The sequence below is a fragment of the Astatotilapia calliptera genome, chromosome 5, assembly GCF_964374335.1.
Source record: "Astatotilapia calliptera chromosome 5, fAstCal68.1, whole genome shotgun sequence".
NCBI classification, from domain to species: Eukaryota; Metazoa; Chordata; class Actinopteri; order Cichliformes; family Cichlidae; genus Astatotilapia; species Astatotilapia calliptera.
In genome coordinates, this window is record NC_137426.1 from 1,562,867 (window position 1) to 1,582,992 (window position 20,126).

Here is a 20,126-nt window from a genome sequence, read left to right on the forward strand (position 1 = left end):
AACTTTCAAAATAAGAGCAAGAAGATCTTATTAATAATATTAATAATGATCACAAATTAATTTCTTTGACTTTCTCAAAGTAAACTTCAGTGCAATCACACGTTTTTTAATCATTTTGTTTGTTGCCTCGTTTCTCTGCAGATCCTGACCCTCAGCCGGAGGTTTCTTCCTGTTAAAAGGGAGTTTTTCCTTCCCACTGTCACCAAAGTGCTTGCTCATAGGGGGTCATATGATGGGTTTTTCTCTGTATGTATTATCGTAGCGTCTACCTTACAATATAAAGTGGTGGTGTTGTGATTTGAATTGAAAATAGATGTTAGATGACGTCAGCTGTTTAACGTCTGATCCGTAGAAACCAAAGAAAACGAGGTTGTTGTTGCTGACCTGCAGAGCTGTCGTCCCTCTGCAGTAAAAGCCTCGCCTCCGGGAGGCGTAGTGCGTCCAGTGAGTGCTTTTGTTTAGTCTGCGTGCAGAAGGAAAGTTTGTTTGTTATTACTTTAATGGTGCAATCTGTATGATTCCTCTGAAAAACAGATCGTTTGGCAAATTAGAGCAAATTAAGACCTGCTGGGTCGTGTGCTGTTTGCCTCTGTTTTCTTGTAGAAGAGCAGCCTGAGACGTTTACAGTCAGCCCTGGATGAATGACTCCCTCTAAAGGTTGCACTAAATTCATAATTCACAGCTCTTCTTAAATCAGTTTTCCTCAGACTTTTGGACGCATTAATCCGACGACTGTACGACAAATAACAGCTCTTTCTGGGAGTGCGAGTCGCACCGTTTCATCTGTGAGCGCGCGTTCCAGAACCTTCTCCTGTAACGTGATTCATCTCAGAAAAGTAAAGTGACGCGATTATTCATCCGACTAAAATAGCTGAGTGGATTGTTTTTCTGAATGACGAGTGAAGGTCAGACAGCTGGTCCACGGTAGTGCAGCGGTATTTAAAGTCGGCTGTTCCTGGAGTTTGTTTAACAGTGAAGAAGAAGAAGGAGAGCTTCCACACGGCTTCCTTTAACCTCTGACTCACTTTAAAGCTAAAAATAGTCGCCGTTGGCTTGTTTACTCGTGCCAGAGCTGTTGAAGGGAAAGAAAGCCCAGCGCGTTTGGAGGGAGCTGGATGGCACCTGGGAGGGAAAGTTCATGGATTGAAGCACGCCCTCGGATTAAAGAGTGCAGATTAGCCAGGGTGTGTGTGTGTGTGTGTGTGTGTGTGTGTGTGTGTGTGTGTGGCATATATAAAGTCTTGTGTTACCCAGCTGTCATTTTCAGTCAAGCTAGCAACAGTAGCCAGCTGTCTCACACACACAGAGCTGTCGGTGTATCTCAGCTCTTTGCTGGTGGTCTCAGCATGACCAGGAACACACACACACACACACACACACACACACACACACACGAGCTCCTGAACATTCAGGTTTTATTTCCTGTTTTAGCTTTAATGATGTTAAAATGATCCTCATCCTCTGGCTCGTTGGGGCTTGTCATTAAATCTCTCTGATGTTCTCCGAGGATTTCTGGTCCGTCTGACCTGCATCAGATTTTGTTTCCCCCTCGTGGATCAGTCGAGCTTCCTTCTCCACAGCTGTTATCACATGTTGCACTGCAGTCCTGAGTCTTTTCACAGTTAGGTTTCGCAGTCGGTGCCGCTCCAGATCCAGATTAGTTGGTACGTGTAAAAGCAGGGAGGCGAGCAGAAGCCCACAAACTGGAATGACCCCGCAGCTCTGATCCAGCAGCAGTGAATCTCCATCCATCAGGCAGGAGGGCGAGATCTGCAGGAGTGATCCCGACTCTTCGATTTATTTGTCTGTAAAAGTCGTACGAACACGTAAAACATTGAAATGCAGCTGCTGATTGTGGTTCACTCTGTCACTTCACATCTGAAACTGAAATTTGTGCCACTGCTGAACTTTGAGCCGTGAACACGTCTGATCAGATGTTCGATGGTCTTCACGCTGGACCGTGTTGCCAAAGCGACCCAGCTGAGCTCTGTCCAAGTAGCTCCCTCACCTGAACCACATGCAGTGTTTCCTGCAGCGTGACGCGGACGGTTTCCCGAAAAATACGCAAGTTTATGTGTGAAAATGGCTCAAATCCACCTTTAGGCTGTTCATAAGTTAATTATTAGAAACTTTGTTGGTGTCAAATGTGAACATCCAGCAGGAGCAGGCATGACAGGAAATCAGGACAGCAGGATGGATCTGCTTCAGAATCGCAGCAGAAACAGGCCGAATGATAACAAGAGAGGAAACACAACTCCAGAGGTGTAATGGGAGTGAAATGTAATTACTCTTCGTCCTACACATTCTTTAACAATGATTATATTTCCTACTCTGCCCGTCTTTCTCACTGATTGTTAATTCTTTCATATTCCATTTTGCAGCCATTGCAATGTTATAATTAGTTTACGGAGATGTGCAAAGCATTGCCGCATCTTCCCTTTATGAGCCGTTGGCCTCATCACACACACGCTCTCTCTCTCTCCGTCCAAAGCCTATGAGCTTTGTAAGCGGGCGAGCGAAAGCGCTGATGCTCCGGCGTTGCAAAAACACGACTCTAATCAAAGTGGACGTGTGTTTGGCTGCGTTCGCAAAAGAATTCCCAGGATTCTTCCCGCTGGGTTCCTTCTCAGTTATTTATTTATTTCCAGCTTCGCCTCAAATTAAATCCTCATTTTGACAAAGTTGAAGCACGCTGAGACCTCGGAGGGATGGGCGGGGGGGCGGTGTCGGCCCTCTGCATCATATGGACCCGATTCTCAGAGCCCGGGAAGCCGGCGTGGTCCTTTCATCCGGGCGAAGGTCACGCTGAGGTTTCATTTCTGTTCTGATGAGACCAGAAGGCGGATGTTTTGACGATAGGCGGTGGATGCTCTTGTTTTCCACGACAGGATCATCCACCGCCTATCGTCAATGTAGGAGGATCTTGTTGTTGGAGATAATAAATGGCGCTCCGCACGCTGCAGGTTGCCCGCCCACGTAACCCCAGAGGTTCCCTGGGTGTGTTTGTGGAGACCTGGGAGGTCCGGAAAAGCGGCCCCTCCCTCGGCTGTGCTGTTTTTTTGTACGACGTCCTTCGTGACATGAACGTTGGCACGAATCTGTTGAAGCTGTAAATTCTGCTTCAGCCGCAGTTTCCACTACACCCACGAACGACACATCGATTTCATGTTACCGGCTCCAGTTTCTTTTACATATGCATGCACATCTGTGCAGACATCTGCGCCCAGTGCGCTGGCTTCAGGTTGGATGGCGTTCGCGTCTGGCCCCGCCCGTCGCCTGCTGTTTTCTTGTCCTTCTGTCCTGTTGTTCCCGCTCGCTCTCAGAACTCTTGTTTTATGAGGCAGGTTCACATCTGCTTCCAACTGTCTGTCACACGTGGACATTCAGCGACTCACATATCAAAGCCGGTGTGGCCGAGGAGCGGCCGGAAATTGCCGTGGGGAGTTGTTATTCCTGTCGGTTGGATTTGTGCTTGTTCTTCTCATTTCTCAGAATTCAGTGTTTTTAAAAATCCGTTTGTTTGTTTGTTGAAACGGCGCTCTGACTCCCACAGCTCCGCTCTGATCTCCTCTGTGTCATGACACAAACTTATTTATTTATTGTGGAATTAATACGTTTAATTCATTCGCAGCTCTCAGTGGAGCAGTTGGGGGATCTTTGGTAAAGCTGCTTTATCATGTATAATCATTTCTTAAGTACTTTTTAACCTCTAACATCTGTTTTCTTAAACTCTGTACACACAACTCATTTAACAACAACAACAAAAAATGAAATCATCATAAAAGATTTTTAAAGGAAACCAACTCTGTGGGATTAGAGCTGCAGACACTCGAATGTTTCTCATTTCTTTGTCTTCAGGCACATTAAACTGAATTTTGGGGTTTTTTACTGAACACTGAAGCCTGTACTCAGCGTTTTTTCTTTTACTCTAAGTGGGACTTCCATGTTTCAACAAAAGACCCAAAACTACAGTGGCCCTGAGAGGTCAAATGGACTGAAACTTAAGAAAACACCAGCAGTAAGAAAAACACTGCAAAAGCACACAAAACACAACGGAAACAGGAAAAAAGAAAACAGAAATAGGAAAAAAATGATTTCCAAAAGCACAACCAAAATATGGTAATATTTAATAAATATGCAGGAACTGAATTGCGCTGGGAGTCACTTAAAATAAGTGGAGGATCTATCTAAAAAAACAAAAAAAAAACAAAAAACCAAACATGAGAGGTCAGTGTGTTAGCCTGACTGTTAGCCTAAAAATCTGTCATCAGTATTACATGAACCATGACATTAAAACACACTTACCAAGCATACTTTGGTTCCTGCAACTGCTCCGTCCGGTTATTGCCTCCCTAGAAACACTTACCTTGTGCTTTTGGAAATCAGTTTTTCCTGTTTCTGTTGTGTTTTGTGGTGTTTTTCTTATTTCTGGTGTTTTCTTAAGTTGCAGTCCATTTGGCCTCTCAGGACCACCATACAAAGCTCTCAGCTGAGACAGTAAACTCATCAGGAAAGTGTTGTTAAACTTGGAAAGTTCGGCTCTTTTTCTCATAGACTTTTATGCAATCACAGCTTTTTGCAACCAGCAGTGTCGCCCCCTGCTGGCCATTTGGAATAATGCAGGTCTATTCTAGCTTGCAGCATTGACCTTTGACATTCGGGTCATTCCATAGAAATCTGAACAATTTCCCCATCAGCTGACTGTTTCATACAGTAACTTCAATTTTTTTTAATGTAGCCATGCAAAGCTTCACCTTCATAGTTTTTTTTGTGTTATTTCTTTGCTTTAGCATTAAAGTATGAGGGATTTTAAAAACTTGAGTATAGGACCTGAATGGATCGATCAAGTCCAAAATATCATGCAAAAAATTATGACTACGGTACGTGAGCGTTTTGATAGTTAAGCACAGCTGTACCAGGATCTTCTCCTACATGCTAATGAAGGTTTACCCACAATGCACTTTTGTGAAGTTTTCTCCAGTGAATTATGAGAAATGGATCAAAGATCCGGGGAACCCGGTGGGTTTCTTCTCCTGGGTGGAGCATATTCAAACATCGACCGACCCCGTGATGCAGACGCTCACCACCGAGCACACGAGCAAAACTGTGCCGAGCAAACTCTGGTCTTTAGATCAAAGTGTTTGAAACTACTTCAAAAGTCACGAGGCTGTAAAAATGCTGGATAAATTAATACGTGTGAACTTTGACATACCGTGAATTAAATAAAGATGCTAATGTTATTGATACTCAGGTGATTCTGAGGGTTCAGGTGGCCTCTTGCTTTTCATGATTTGGACGTAGCTACGAGTCTCTGGTTCTGCAGCTGTGTTTTGTACACCCGTCATCCACCCCGACCACCTGCTGATGGAGTTTTGAATGCAGTCTTTCAGGCTTGCTGTGGAAGTTTGTTTTCTCACACTTTCTGTTGGTTTTGTGGGTTTGTTGGGAGAGTTTTCAGGCCGAGCTGGTCAGCGTTGGCACTGCACACAGACGCACTCCTCGCCGCCTTATGTTCTCGCAGATGGCCCATCGGCTCGCCTTTAGCAGCAGCTAATGGTGAAGCGGCCCGGAGGGTGGATTTGCATTTCTATTATTCTATAGCTGGAGCTTCTTCCTCTTGTTCCAGTTGGAGCCAAGCTAATTACAAATGTAATTACGAGTGGGAACGAGGATTAATTTGAATGCTTTTTACAGCAGATTTTAGAGGAAGTGCAGATTGTTGAGTCACCGAGGTCCCCGTTTGGCTCTCGATGCTTCTGCTTTTGAAACTCATCCATAAGTCACCAATAATGAGGCCTAAATTATCACAAAGACACACGCGTCCCCCTCTCTTTCTCCCCCACGCTGTAACAGAACAATGTGGACTCCTTACATCCTCACACCGGAAGAATAAGCTGCCTCTGTTTACACGCTGCAGATCAGGCTGGATGAAAGAAGCGCTTAAATAGCTGAAATGTGCCTAATCTCCGTGCTAAATATCCAAATCTCATTGTAAAGGTAAACCACGCCGTAATCCCGAGTTTCGCTGGGCGCAAACATAACCTGTAGTCTCGTCCCGAGGGAGCTCTATCCGCCGCTCGGTTTGTTGTATCAGTGGGATGCAGAGGCGGGGGGAGGGAGGTGGGGGGCGTTGAATGGTGGGAATATTTGCGTCCCGCAATGGCGTCAGTGTCACCTGTCAGTCTGGGAGCTTCCTTAGGAAGGTGACCATTTTTAGAGGCTCTCCCTCTCGTTCTGTTTATCACGCTGCTCTCGTCCTGTCTGTGCTAATAATAGAGGCATCAGCTGTGACTTTGGGGGATTGAAAGGTGACGGGAAGGAGGGAGGGAGGCAAATGGACATAGAATGAGGAAGAGACGGGAAGAATTTAAAGTGCCACTGAAGTGCTAATGTTTCACCGCAGCTAAGACGCCCGGCTCTCCGATTAGCTGCCACAGAGGGATGCCTTTCCTCTAATTGGCCCCTGTGTGGCGTTTCTGTGTGCTCATTGGTTGCTCTGAGGATTTCCAATGAAGGAATGTCCTCTCAGGTTCAAACAGGCGCTGCTCCACGTTAAGACTTCATGTTTGGAGGCGATTCAAAGTACGAGCCACAGTCGGTTTTATTAATGAGGACCGTATGAAGACAACCGGTGCAGGTTCACATCTTTTTACAGCAGATTGATACAAATTAGTGGCTCTTGTTTTCAGTTCTTCCTTTCATTTTTATTTGAATACTGCCTAACCCTCCCACCCAGCCATAACCTTAACATGCAATGACACTGCGATCATCCTGGCGCCGACACTGGTGGGAAAACAAACTCAAACACAATAGATGTCGTAAAATGTGCAAAACGGAAGCTTCGGGATTCCAATAAAGAAGACAGCCCTGTTGAGAAGCTGTTTGAGACCTCCGGCTGTTACCATGGGCACGCCAAAGCCGGGCCATGACCCGGAGACGCAAACGGCATCAAGCAATCCACATAACATCCTCACCAGGTTCCCTCCACACCTCAAAGAACAGCTTCAAGTAAATCTGAAAGACTAAAATAGCACATCTGTGTGTGTAGCCGTGGTTACAGGAGCCACTGACTTTATTTTGAAAGCACTTTCCAAGATCCACGTTCCAAAGTGCTTCATCTGAATTTCAAAATAAAACAAGCTTTGATAAAAGTTACAGGAAGTGAAGATCCGGTGAAATCAGGACTGCTTTCTCGAAAAGTTTGATGTGAAAGAAGCGCCGGACTCGACCGACCTGGTTTCCAAAGGCAGATTGTCTGAGAACCTGCAGGCTCTGTTTGGAGCTAATAGGTCAGCTGTAGTAAGAGCAAGGCTTTAAATCTGAGTCGAGTTGTACAAATGGTGCTGGGTACTGAAAGTACTACCCCACCTCCTCTTAGAGATGAAAGCTTCTCCCTGATCTGGACCTTAAACGTTCAGTAATCAGTGACGAGGAGTTTTAAGGCAGCTCGTTTCAGTGACGTCCCTGTTTATCAGACAGAGCAGCACAGGAGCCATGTCTTCGTAAAGAGGTGATGACGTCAGATATTTTGTGGTTAGACTCAAGCCGTCTCTGCCCATGGAGTCCCTCCCCGCTCTTCGCGTGAGGAAGAAGAGCGGGGAGGGACACCCACCTTTTTATTAACGTCGGGCTCTCCAAGTTTAGACTTTACTGGCAGCATTTCACATTTTGTTCTCAAACCGATGATGAATCATCTGCCAGACCTCTCAAACGTCCCACTCCCGCTCTGCTTTTAGTTCTGCATCCCACCCCTCACCAGTCCTCACCCTCTTACTCTGTTACCCCCGCCCCCACGACTGTCACTGCCGCTCAGAAGAGCAGCAGCAAGTGTCCGGTTAGCCGTTTATTTATAATAGCGGGAGATGGAGCCAGGTCTGGATGCTTATTCTGGCCCCTGAGCAGCGGCGGGCCGGATGTCGGGCTATGTTTCGGTAAATGAGTGTTTGTTTTATTGCAGTTAGTTTAAAAACGACCAAAGAAGCAGAAAACTTGTGCTTTGATATTCTGATCATCGTCTCCGGACCTCCAGGTCGGTGCGTTGGGTAAACATTACACCGAAAACCTCATCGACTGCAGGAAAAACCCAAAATGTTTCTGGATAAATGTCTGGGCTTTGGGCTTGTAGTGTCGGTTCCACGTTTGCTTTTTAAAAGTGGATTTACTTTGACATCCCTCTTAGAGATGCGCCCGCATTCCTCAGCAGCCGGCTGTCATTACGCTTGCATTAGTTTGGCTGGTTTTGCACAGTGTTGCCTCATTTCTTTACATCCTGCAGCTGCTGTGGTTTTACAAGGAAATAAATTCACCTTCAGGATTCTTTGTTCTGTTTTCAGGAAAATCAGCAGCTTACATAAAGACAGAAAGGCTTTCGTGTTGAACTCTGATTTATGAAAGCACGCAGCAAGCGCTGGAGCGACACCATCTCCGGTTCAGTCGGTCCGACCCCGATGAACCCTGGTTCAAGTTACATGGTTATTTGGAGTAAATAAAACAATTTGCCCAACATATAGATGATGTGGAGGGGAGGCTTCTCTTTGATGGTTTTGACCAATCAGGAAGCACCAGGTTCTCAGTCTGAATCCAGATTTAAACCCGAGATGCTGAAACCAAGAGCTGCCGTTTCCTTCCCTTCTTGGCTGTCTTTGCCCACCTTCCTGCCCACCTGTGCTACAACGCCGGGAGGTGGGTGGAGCATGTTTGGGGGGCGGTGTTGTAGGTGTTGAGGTAATGGCAGCTTTCTGTCCCGCTCAGAGTCAAAGACTTCTCTCTGTGCCCTTCGTGTCTACGTGCCTCTCTTTCTGTGCGCTGACAGCTTCTCTTCATCCAGCTCGCCGGCGCTTTCACAGCGACGCTCCCCCGCCATCGTCAGCCCCATTGTCATGCGATGAATAGAAAGGCTGTGTTTTTGATAGGTGAGTGAGCGCCAGGAGGGAAAAGAAGAAGAAGAAAAATGGTCTTGAAGGTTTTGGAGATGTGAGAAAAGGCGTGGCGTAGCTTAATGCTCTGGAGGGAGGACAGGAAGTGTTTGAGATGAAGAAAGGCGTGTGAGGACAAAATGTAAAACAAAAAACATCCTGAAACAGACAAAAGCAGCGAAGGCAATCAGACGAAGAGAAACCGATGACAGATTGAACAGCACAGAAAAGCAATAAGGAGGAAGAGGAAGCGGGAGGGATGTTGCCTCTGGCGCTGCAGTTGAAGGGACCCTATGTGAAAGCGAGGGGGGGGGGTTATCCACGGTGGCCATCTTGGACTACTTTCAAGAAGCCTCAGTAAAACTTTAACGCACCAGAAGTAATTCCAAGGAGCTTCAGTGGAAATGAAAACATTTAAAAGTAGAAAAAGCAACTCGACTTTGACAAAGGAAATGTCGAAATTCCAGTGATTTTTCCTTCCCTCGCTCCGGATGTTGACTCGTTGTAGAAAAGCTTGAGCAGCGGGGGGAACGACACCGTGGCGCTCCTGATTAAAAACAAAGTTTTGTCCAAAGGTGATGCACGCCGAGGGCGAGGCGGCGACAACAAAGGGTCCTTTGAGCTGGTTGAAAAGCTACCTGGGAGGCCGGGTGTTGTTGTTGCCGGGGAAGTCCTGCGGTGATTTCACTCTCTCCAGCGGGCATCTGCTACGGGGCAAAGTGGAGTCACGGCGGGGGTCCCTCTTTCTCATTCTCGCCCTCTTTCTGTCTAATGAAAGCACTCGGGGGAAATCATTTGTGTTGTCACAAACACACACACACACACGCTCAGGAGGGGATCCTCTCCGCCATGAAAGAGCTGTATGAATAACAACCTCTGAGTTCACCCTCCACGCTCACAATGGACACACACACACACCTACACACACACTCAGTCTGACCCTGCACACAATAGAGAAGGCATGCATTCATTAGGAATTCCAAGAAGGCTTTGACTGGTTTGGCATTGTTGGCTAATCCAAGGTCCCACCGTATATCACCTTCACCTCCCCCTCTTGGTTTATCCATCTCAGCCTCCTCTCCCTCCTTTCTCTCAGCGCTTTCATACTCCTGACTCGACTCGTTGGATAACTCAGCAATGAGTGATTCAAGTGTGTGTGTGTGTCTGTAAGAACTAATCAGATTACTCCCCAGCATTGATAATATTATTCCTCCTTACACCCTCCGTGCAGTCCATGATGGATTTCTATCAGCAATGAGATTTGGGTCGCACAAATCGGTTTAAGGTGCCGAACTTGTCGTGAGATTGACTTTTGATGGAGTGTGAGCTTTGAGTTCGGCCTGTTCGGGTTGCGCTGAGTGTTTTTCGCCCCTTGTGTTCAAACTGCTCGTCTAACTGTGCCTTTCTTGTGTTTCCTCACAGATCTCGAAGGTGCTCGGCACAATGGGACTCGTAACCCTCTGAGGGGCGAGCACAAAAGACGGAGAGGAGCAGGAATAAAGCCGAGTGAAGAAGAGGAGGAGGAACAGAAGAAAGAGAAGATTCTTCCTTGGTGCTGGAGAGGGAGGGAGATTTGTAAAGAGGGATTTGCTCTGTCTGTCGGGGGTGCATGCTCCCCCTGAGCCCCCCACCCTCCCACTCGGACATCCTCCTTTTTATTTTATTATCTGCATCAGTGACGGTTCGACAAAAGGTGAAGAATGCGCGATAAACAAAGTTTGGGCCGGCTCGGGCTGAGCAACGGCCTCGACGTGAGACTACCCAGGACTAGAGTCGTGCTGCTGGGCGTGCTGCTCACCGTGGCCGTGGCTGCGGAGCTGGACATCGACGTGCTTGGCGGCATGGTGTTGATAGAAGCGGGCGGAGAAAGCGAGAGGTTTGACGGAGGCAGAGGCGAGCTCGAGGCCTCCATGCACTCCTCGCTCTTGCAGGACTTCCAGGAAGTGACAGAGGGCGTCGCGGCGGCGGACGTTGGCGAAACGGCAGCAAATCAGCAAAACGCAGCTACGCCCACAGCCTTCCCCGACTCTTCAGCGGTGGTGGGTCGGATTTTCCGGATGAAGGTGCCAAACAAGATGGAGGATGTCTACCTGGGTGATATCGTCAAGGTGAATCTCACAATCGCACCACGTTTGATCAAACACGCCAAGACGTCTCACTTTAAATACATTCTGGTCTTACTTATGAGCTTATTAAAATCCTATGTTCAGGTAGAGCTGGGCGATATGAGATTTTTTCATATCACGATATGTTTTTTTCATTTCAGGCGATAACCATATCTATCACGATATCAGCCAAATAACTATATTTGTAAGATTTAAATGTGCCGTTGCTCACAAGTAAAATGTGAAATAATCAGCAGCTTGTTTTTATTTAAATATTTATTTCCCATAATAAGTTCAACAGGGTAGATGTACTTAAGGAACACGAGACTTTTTCAGATAAATAAAGGCAAATATTGCAAACTACACAAAAGGCAGCCGCTAAAGCGTTTAAGTTTCAAAATAGAACAAACGAAACAGACTAAATTGTCAATTCCACTTAGAAACAAAATATTAATTCTAAAAATAAATCTTAGTTTGTTTTACAGAAGAACAGACAAAACTGACTAACTTTTGTCAATATCAAATAAACTGAGAACTAAAAGGAAATTCTCGATCTCTCCTTGTTGTATAGCTTAGCTTTTCAAACAGTTTTAACAGTTACTTTATTCTGACAAAAGCCGAATGACGAATTAGCGCTTCCAGCCAGAGACTGAGCTGCACCGCTTTATTGTATTTCCAGACTTGCTTTCGGCACAATTTACAGTGAACGCTACTCTGTTTGACTTGAAATAGCAGAAATACCTTCACACTACGGAACTTCTGTGGCTCTTCCGTTCGACAATCTCTCCGGCGTTGGAACCATCATCTGTTTTCTCTTCGGTAACCTTCGGTCACGCTCTCGGTTGATTTTTCTCTAGTCGGCGCACTCTTTTCCTCCATTACCCAGGCGGCACGGCGGCTGGCTGCTTCCCAAACAAATACACATGTGTGGCTTGGCACTTGTGCTGTATGTAACAAGTCACGTAACAAGTCGCGTAACGTGACGCTGCGGCTGTGATTGGTTCGGCAGGTTTAAAGTAGAAGCTCAGAATAGAATAGAATAGCTTCATTGTCATTGCACATGTATCATGAAATCATGGATGCTTCATGCCAACTGACAGCGGGAATAAATAACAAGCAGGAGAAGTATGTCCAAACTAGAGGAATACATGCAAAACAAGCAAAACGGCACTCACAGGAGAACATCACTCACACACCACAGAGCAAGTATCAGAGGCCAAAAAGCTTTGGGGAGTCTAAAAAATCCAAAGACTCAGAGGGACTCTGATTTAAAGGGGGGTAGCTGCTGAAGGGTTTCTGGTTATAGGCTGCAAATTTGAATGACTTCTGTGAGTGAAGTATGAGATGAATAAGACCATGTCCAGGTTTTAGTGGAGTACGAGGCTGTTTCAGTCCAGCTCTTATTTCGCCGGCATGCTGTCGTTTTTAAGTGACCGCGTCGTGGAAATAAACACATTTACGTTGTGATTTAACAGAGTTTCCAAGTTTTGGAGATTTTTTTTGAAAGGTGCAGCCTTAACCTCGTCTGTCAATACTAAATGTAGTTCGGCAGTAAATCAGACTCCACTGGAAAACCTCACAAGAAGCAATACTGTGATGTGGACACAGTGGAGTGGATCAGCTTCAGTCATTTAAAGGAAATGAAATTCAATTTCATTTATACGGCGCCAAATCACAACAACAGTCGCCTCAAGGTGCTTTATACTGTAAGGTCGACCCTACAATAATACATACAGAGAAAAACCCAACAATCATATGAGCCCCTGAGCAGCACTTTGGTGACAGTGGGAAGGAAAAACTCCCTTTGAACAGGAAGAAACCTCCGGCAGAACCAGGCTCAGGGAGGGGCGGGGCCATCTGCTGTGATTGGTTGGGGTGAGAGAAGGAAGACAGGCTAAAGACATGCTGTGGAAGAGAGACAGAGGTTAATAACAGATATGATTCAGTGCAGAGAGGTCTGTTAACACATAGTGATAAATAAAAAGCAGGTGTGCGGGTCATTCGTGCTGATTGTTGAGTGAGATTCTTCAGCATCATCCCTCGTGGGTTTGGCATCTCTCAGGCTGTTTTCACATGTGGACTCTGGATGGTGTCAGGAGGATCTGATCCTCACATAGTGTGATGTTGCTGCTTCTCACGTGTAAAAGACAACAGCCCAAATGGAGGGGAGAGAACAGGTGAAAACCACTCTGCTGATGGCTGGACTGCTCTTCAGCGAGCTGGACAGTTGAACACAGTTTCAAATCCCTTCTGTGAGTGGGAGTGGGGGAATGTCAAAGCTGCAGTGTGACGGCATGAGCACCTGTTGCAGGACGTCTTGGCCTTCTTGCGGCTGACGTTTCCTCTTTATGGCTCTGTCTGGATGTTTGGGCTCATTTTGCAGGGGGAGTTGAGACCCATCACACGCCCTTCTGATGATGCCGGTCCATGGCTAAGACTCTTAATAAAGTGCCCCAAACCTTCAGCATGTGCAGACACAAAAAACGGACCGCCTCTGGGTGGGTGCTGGTTACAAATGCTTCGTGCTGAGCAAATAGGCCAACTGCAGATGAACTCTAAAGAACAATCACTAAAAAATATGTCCGGGAAATGAAGCACGCGTGCGCCGTTGCTCAGAACCTTTCCCGAGGCGCCACATTTCTGAGGCCATTCACAGCAAAATGCCCTTTTTTTAATTGCACCGCATTTTCCACAATAGCCAATTTTCTATAATATATGGCCTCATACCTGAGTGCAGCGTTGCCCTCCTCTCTCTTTTCTTTCTGTTTCCTCTTCTTGTCCCAGTTATTCATTCTGTTCCCTTAATTCCATTTATCTTCCTTACCTCCTGCCTCCTTCTTCATCTCCTTCTCTCCTCCACCCTCTCTCACGCTTGACGTCATCGCCCTCAGCTTCCCATCCCTCCTCGTCATCCACTCATCTCTCTGGGGTAAATCTTTATATTTCCTTCATGCCGTCCATTCTTCTCTTCGTCACCTTCCTGCTGTTCCTCCGCCCCTCGCCATCTTTCTTCTTCTCCCTAATTATCACTTTTAAACTTCCCTCCTCTCCCTATCACCTTCCAGCCTTTCATATCCTGTTGCTTACCCCCTCCCCTCCCCCTGCCTTCGTATCTCCATTGCTTTTAAGTCCGATCTCTGCCCTGCACATCCTTCCCCCGTCAGCCTCTCCTTTCTTCCACCCCTGTCAAGTCACATCAGATCATATCAATCAAGCTCCCCCAGCAACGAGCGGCACGCTAATTTACTTTAAACCGCCTCAGTAAAACTCGGCACATTTGCACACAATCCGACTTTGGAAAGATGTTTTCCTGCACATGCGGCACAAAAATGTCAGAGGTGAATTTTGGGAGCGATGTGAATGATTCGCAGAAGTTCCAAGCAGTTTATTTCATACTCGGTGGGAGCTTCTGTTTAGTGTTTCATTAGCGTTAATGTTCTTTTACAGCTTACGGATGAGCGATCTAGGCCGTTTGCTGAACTCGATGTGGCTCTCTGAAGAAACCGGGCGCCGCGTGCGTTCTGTCTGGAAGTTTAAGGGAATATGACGCAGATTTCATGTGACAGCTGAAATAAACCCGCTGGGTCAGTCCCCTGGTTTATGTGGTTGGCTTTTTCCTTCTAATCTAACGTGAGTTTGGGAGTCGGTGCTTTCCGTTTCAGCCTCACCTTTTCTTCCTCTTCGTCTTCTTCTGACATGCCTTCTTTTTTTTTAATCATTCTACTCATCTTCCTCTCACACTTCCCATCACAATTTCCAGCTCTTCTGTCTCCTCGCTCCCACCCCTTCTCCCTCCATTTGTCCCGCAGGCGAAAGCCGTTCTTCCAAACCTGATTATATCTGTCACACTGGAAGCTTTGGGCCTCTATTAGAGCCAATAGGAGCAGACAGCGTGGGCAAATAAGCCAAAAAATGGAAGAAGTATAAGCAAGGAAGAACGGAGAGATGGGAGGAGAGGAAGAAAAGACATCCTGACCTTAGAAGCTGCAGCTTCTGTAAAATTCTGCAAATAAAAGGTCACAGATTAGATGTGGAGCACGAGATACGCCGGCCTGCCGAAGCGCCCTCGTGAAGGAGTCGGCACCTTCGTCCTGCGCCGCTCTCAGACTTTTAGCCGAGCCAAGAAATCCCCACGACTCTAACAAAGTTTGTTTACCTCCTCCTCCATTTCTAATTTCAGCCCTGCACATCCCTTCCCCGCTGCTGCTCTGTCCTCAATTACAAATTTCAACACTTTCTCCCCGCCACCCCCTCCTCCTCAGATGTTAGCCCCCCCCTCAGGTATTTCGAAGGTCGGCGCTGAAGGTTGTGGAGCGAAAGGCCAAATCAATTTTTGTGCTTGCCGTTGCACTCATACTAATGGCCTTTTCTTATGAAAATCTGCCAGAGTTTGAGAGGTCTCCAGCTCCGTGACAGCCTCGCCTGCTCATTCACCTTTAGCTGAGCAGATGAATGCATCAGTGAATGCATCGCCATTTAGCCTTTCATACCGCGTAGAGATGAGGGTTCTCAGCCGGGTGGGCAGGACATCAGCCTCAGAGGAGGTTTTAAAGAGGTCGCAGGGTGATTTAAGAAATACAGTATAAACCTTTACAAGTGCACGTTATTTATATTGAGTGATATCTCTGAGAGCCGTAGCGTTTCCCCGTGCTGCTGCAGCTGCCTAAACACATTTCTGAATCCTTTTTGAGGTTAATGTGACACCGTTTCTTCATCGAAGGGTCGCGGTGAGATATTAGGTGATAAACTGAACGGGCCAGTACTGATCTGATATTGGCCGACGGATGGCTGCATTGGTTAATGGATTTCAATGCACTTTCTTACACTGAGTCATTATGAAACAGAGAAAATGCAGCTTTACAAGCTTTCTCTGAAGAGTCATTTAGAGCAGAGGTTCTTATATTTTTAATGGCTGATTTAGGAAACTGACAAATGATTGAAGGCGATGTACACAGTTAGCTAACAAGGAAGAGATGCAGATCCCTTTGGTGTTGCGTCTGGAGGACCATTTGGGCTAAAATCTGCCATTGTGTGAATAGGGGAGCATCTAAGGCTGCGTTCACTCTGCAGGTCTTGATGCTCAATTCTGATTTTTTTGATCAAATCAGATTTTTTTGTCTGCTCGTTCACACTACAAATAAAATGCGACAGCAAACGCGCTCTAGTGTGAACGCTCAAAGCGGCCGCATGCGCAAAAGAAGACGTCACACACGACGCGCTCTGTTTAGACCCAGAGCAACAATATTGTTTGACTGATGGCCCTTAATATAAAAACTTCGGACTTTACGTTTCCCAATTTTTGCTTTAAGTTATTTTGTTATTGACATAATAATGATAATGTAATAATAATGTAAATAACCTAATAATGATCCTTGTTGCTGTTTTAGAGGAGCGCTGCTTCAAAGGATAGCTGCAGATTTCTGTCAGAATCTGCAGATTATACAGTACAAATAAAATGTTCACGTTTCTCCAACGTTGTCCTCTCAGCAGTTTCACCGGATGTCCAGGAAGCGTTCACGATGTCTTCTCTGGCGCTGATAATTGGCGTCTGTCTTGTGTCGGTGACGTAAAAGACGGATTTAATGCGACATGACCATCAAACAGCAGTCGCTTTCTAAAACATCAGATATGTATCGGATTCAGTACCACATACGAAAGTGACCCAGATCGGATTTGTGCCGTTCACACTGTCACACCATGATGGGATATGGGTCGCATAGGGTCAAAAAAATCGGATTTGATGCGCTTTCGCCTGCAGTGTGAACGCAGCCTAAGACAGCTTCATCCCGCTTCTGCAGGTATGAAGCTCAAACATGCTTTAAAGAACGCACATCATTAAATTGCTGCCCTTCCTCATCCTCGGACCAGCTGCCGTGCTAAACTGTTTTTCCAACTCGTGCAACAAATGCACATGGTCAGTCTTGTTATTTCAGCTGTATCTGTTGCTATGCTGGTTTCCAGCTGGCATGTTGGGGAGCTCTCCAGCGGGTTGTACCATCAGGGAGGTCTGAAAGCTGCTAGAACTTCAGATTCAGACACTGGCAGCGTTGAAACGCGTGTCCAGTCTTCACCGATTACCTGTTTGTGAACACACAGCAGCGAGCGGCTCTGAAGCTGTTGTTGGCGTGTTATTAGACAAATGTTTTTGTACCTGAGATGAGTTCAGGAAAGTAGACAGACATCTGCTCAGCTCTCCACTCCGGGCAGATTCGTGGCAGGTTAACCTTGTCAGAGTGGAGCGATTTGAAAGCTTTTGGAATAGATGAAAAGGTTTGGACGATGTGTGCAAACTGCAGAGCGCCCAAACAGAGGTGGAAGAGGAGGTCTTACTTTTCTTATTTTGGATGTTATCATTCAGAGCGGCTGGAGAGCCAGAACCTTTGCGATCGTGGCGTCTGCGTGCAGGTGCTGCTGGGACTCGACGACCCTGCTGTGGTTCTCTCTGCTGTTATTAATGGAAGTGGCTGGAAGTTTGGGCTTTCTGGCCAGCAGATGAGCACTCTCCATTGCCTCATTACTGCAATTACCAGCGTAATTAGCTGATTGGCTGATGGGCTCGCTGGCAGGCAAAGCACGCTTACCCGCTTTTCCTTTTTTTATTCCAGGAAATAACTGACGCTAGCTGAAAATTCTTTTGTGCTTCAGTTCACGGAAAACGAAAGAAGCCTATGTGGGTATTCATCTGTTTGCCTGTGAGCAGATGCTGCGTACTGCTCTGTTATCTCAATGTTGTGATTGTGCATGAAGATTAAAGACAGATACTCACAGCTAACCCTTTCATAATTACTTTGTGGAAGGACCCCCACCCTCCCTCCAACACGCCTCCACTCCCTGCGTCTTTGTCCTCCACGTAAAAGCGCCTCAAAGCAAAACTCTGGATAACAAACAGTTTATTTGGTAAAACGCTGGTCTTGCTCTGCTTGAAAGATCTGAGCTCACACCCAGAGGAGGAGGAGGAGGAGGTGTGAGCTGGAGAAAGAGAGAGTGAATCACTCCGACACATGCTCAGTGTGGACAGTGTTGGGAATCTCTTATTCAGTGTTACTAGAACTACTTCAGTCAGATGGATGGTTTAGCAGGTGACCCTCGTCAGAAGTCTATCTGTATTTTTCTACCATTTATCTGGATCTGGAGTCGAAGCAGAGATGCATCAACCTTGCTTTCCCCGTCCACCTCCTGCACCTTTGACTGCTGCCCAATCAAAGCACCGAAGCCCCTTTGGTCCCTTCTGCTGATGGTCAGGGTTTCAGCAGCAGCTTTTAAACCACACCAAGTTATGGTTTGCACTGAAAGCCAGTGCATTCATATCAGCCGCTGCACCGCCTGATAGTTCTGCTGTTGACTGTGCTGCCAAGGAAACGCAGACTGTACACCAAACAGTCGGGCTTGGACAGCTTCTGTTGAATATCAACACTTCACCGAGTTCTTTTGATTCCTCAGAGGCATCCGATGGAAGACAAACCACTGCTCAGGAGACCATCAACTTTTATTCTCTTACACAATACTTCTAGAAGGGTGATGCGTCCTGCATGACACGGTGCCACGGATCTCAAAATGGTGACGCACGCTTAACAGTTTTATTACCCGCTACGCCATTCTACTCTAAACAACAGTGTCTCAGTAACTTTCTCAGTAAATGATGGTCCCCTGTTGTCTACTTTTTCGTGGGCGAGAGTCTACAGCTTTCTACCACTGAAGGACACGGAGTCTAATGCCTTTGTTTTTCAGGGCCGTGTCCACTTAATACTACACTATATGATTAAATGGCATTTTGGTTAATATGAGACTCGAAATTATTTGAAGTGCCATAATGTTAACACTTCGTACTGTTATAGCATGAACCAACGTTTCCAACAGACGACACAGTTATGGGCTCAACATGGTTCTCTGCTGGCAGACTGTAGGGAGCGGCTGTTACCGCGTGGAGCTGGTGTCCAAAAAGATCCCGTTAGTTGGCAACGGTGGGAAGATTTGGGGGAGTCTTTTGTTGCCAGTGGCTGATTCAGCATCACCTGATCAGCCCTTTATCAAAAGTTTGAAGCCTAATCTTGAAAGTAGAGATAGTGTCTGTCTCCTGAAACCAAACTGGAAGCTGGTTCCACAGAAGAGGGGCCTGAAAACTGAAGGCTCTACCTCCCATTCTACTTTTAAATACTCTAGGAACAACAAGTAGGCCTGCAGAGCGAGAGCCAAGTGCTCTGTTAGGATAACGTAGACCTCTTAGCACCATTTTAGGCAGTGATGTTAACTTCCTAAAACCGGAACTCTTCCACGGCATGCATTTTTAATTTCTCTTTGATGTTTGGGGTGATTGATGAATATAAAAACGAAGAATTACCAGATATTTTTTCATCCATCCATCCATTCGCTTCCGCTTATCCTCTTCAGGGTTGCGGGGGGTGCTGGAGCCTATCCCAGCTGTCATAGGGCGAGAGGCGGAGTACACCCTGGACAGGTCACCAGTCTGTAGCAGGGCTAACACACAGGGACAGACAACCATTCGCACTCACGTTCACTCCCGCATTCACACCTGTGGGCAATTTGAATTAATCAATTAACCTATCCCCACAAGCTGCATGTCTGCATGTCTGTGCAAACTCCACACAGAAAGACCCCGGCCTGATGGTGGTATTGAACTCGGGACCTTCTTGCTGTGCGGCAACAGTGCTAACCACCGTACCACCGTGCTGCCACATATGAGGATATTCATTTAAAATTTCGATAGAACAGTAGCAGTATAACGTCCTCGTAAGTGGATTCAGGCCCTTTATAGAGCAAAATTGAGTATTTTGGTCTAAATAACCCAAAATGTGACGTCCACATATGTGTACGCCAGCTCCAAGGAGGTTAAAGCTGGGATTCTTTAGGCCTGTCTCGTCATCTTCTTGGCGCTTCCTTGGGCTCGCCGTGCTGCTGTAGGCTGAATTTGAGTCGGGTGCGCTTCTTCCCGATGACACGGACTAGTGGATCCAAATCTAAACAGCCAAATCTTCAAGTTTCCTGCACACATACAGCAGAATAAGTGGCCGCACACTTGTAGATGCATGCATATTTGCGGCTGCGTGTTGCTGTGTGTTTGCACGCAGGGAGGAAGCGGCTGCGTGCG

The 20,126-nt window shown here is 46.5% G+C and overlaps 1 protein-coding gene across 1 annotated transcript in view; it reads left to right on the plus strand.

Annotated features, from left to right (window-relative positions):
- The window catches only part of dag1 (dystroglycan 1), a 55,150-nt gene that overhangs the window by 18,443 nt on the left and 16,581 nt on the right, over window positions 1–20,126 (plus strand). Inside the window, exon 2 of the mRNA XM_026166564.2 lies at window positions 10,338–11,023. Within this exon, the coding sequence (XP_026022349.2) occupies window positions 10,616–11,023 (408 nt within the window). The 5' untranslated portion in view covers window positions 10,338–10,615. The remainder of the gene's footprint in view (window positions 1–10,337; window positions 11,024–20,126) is intronic.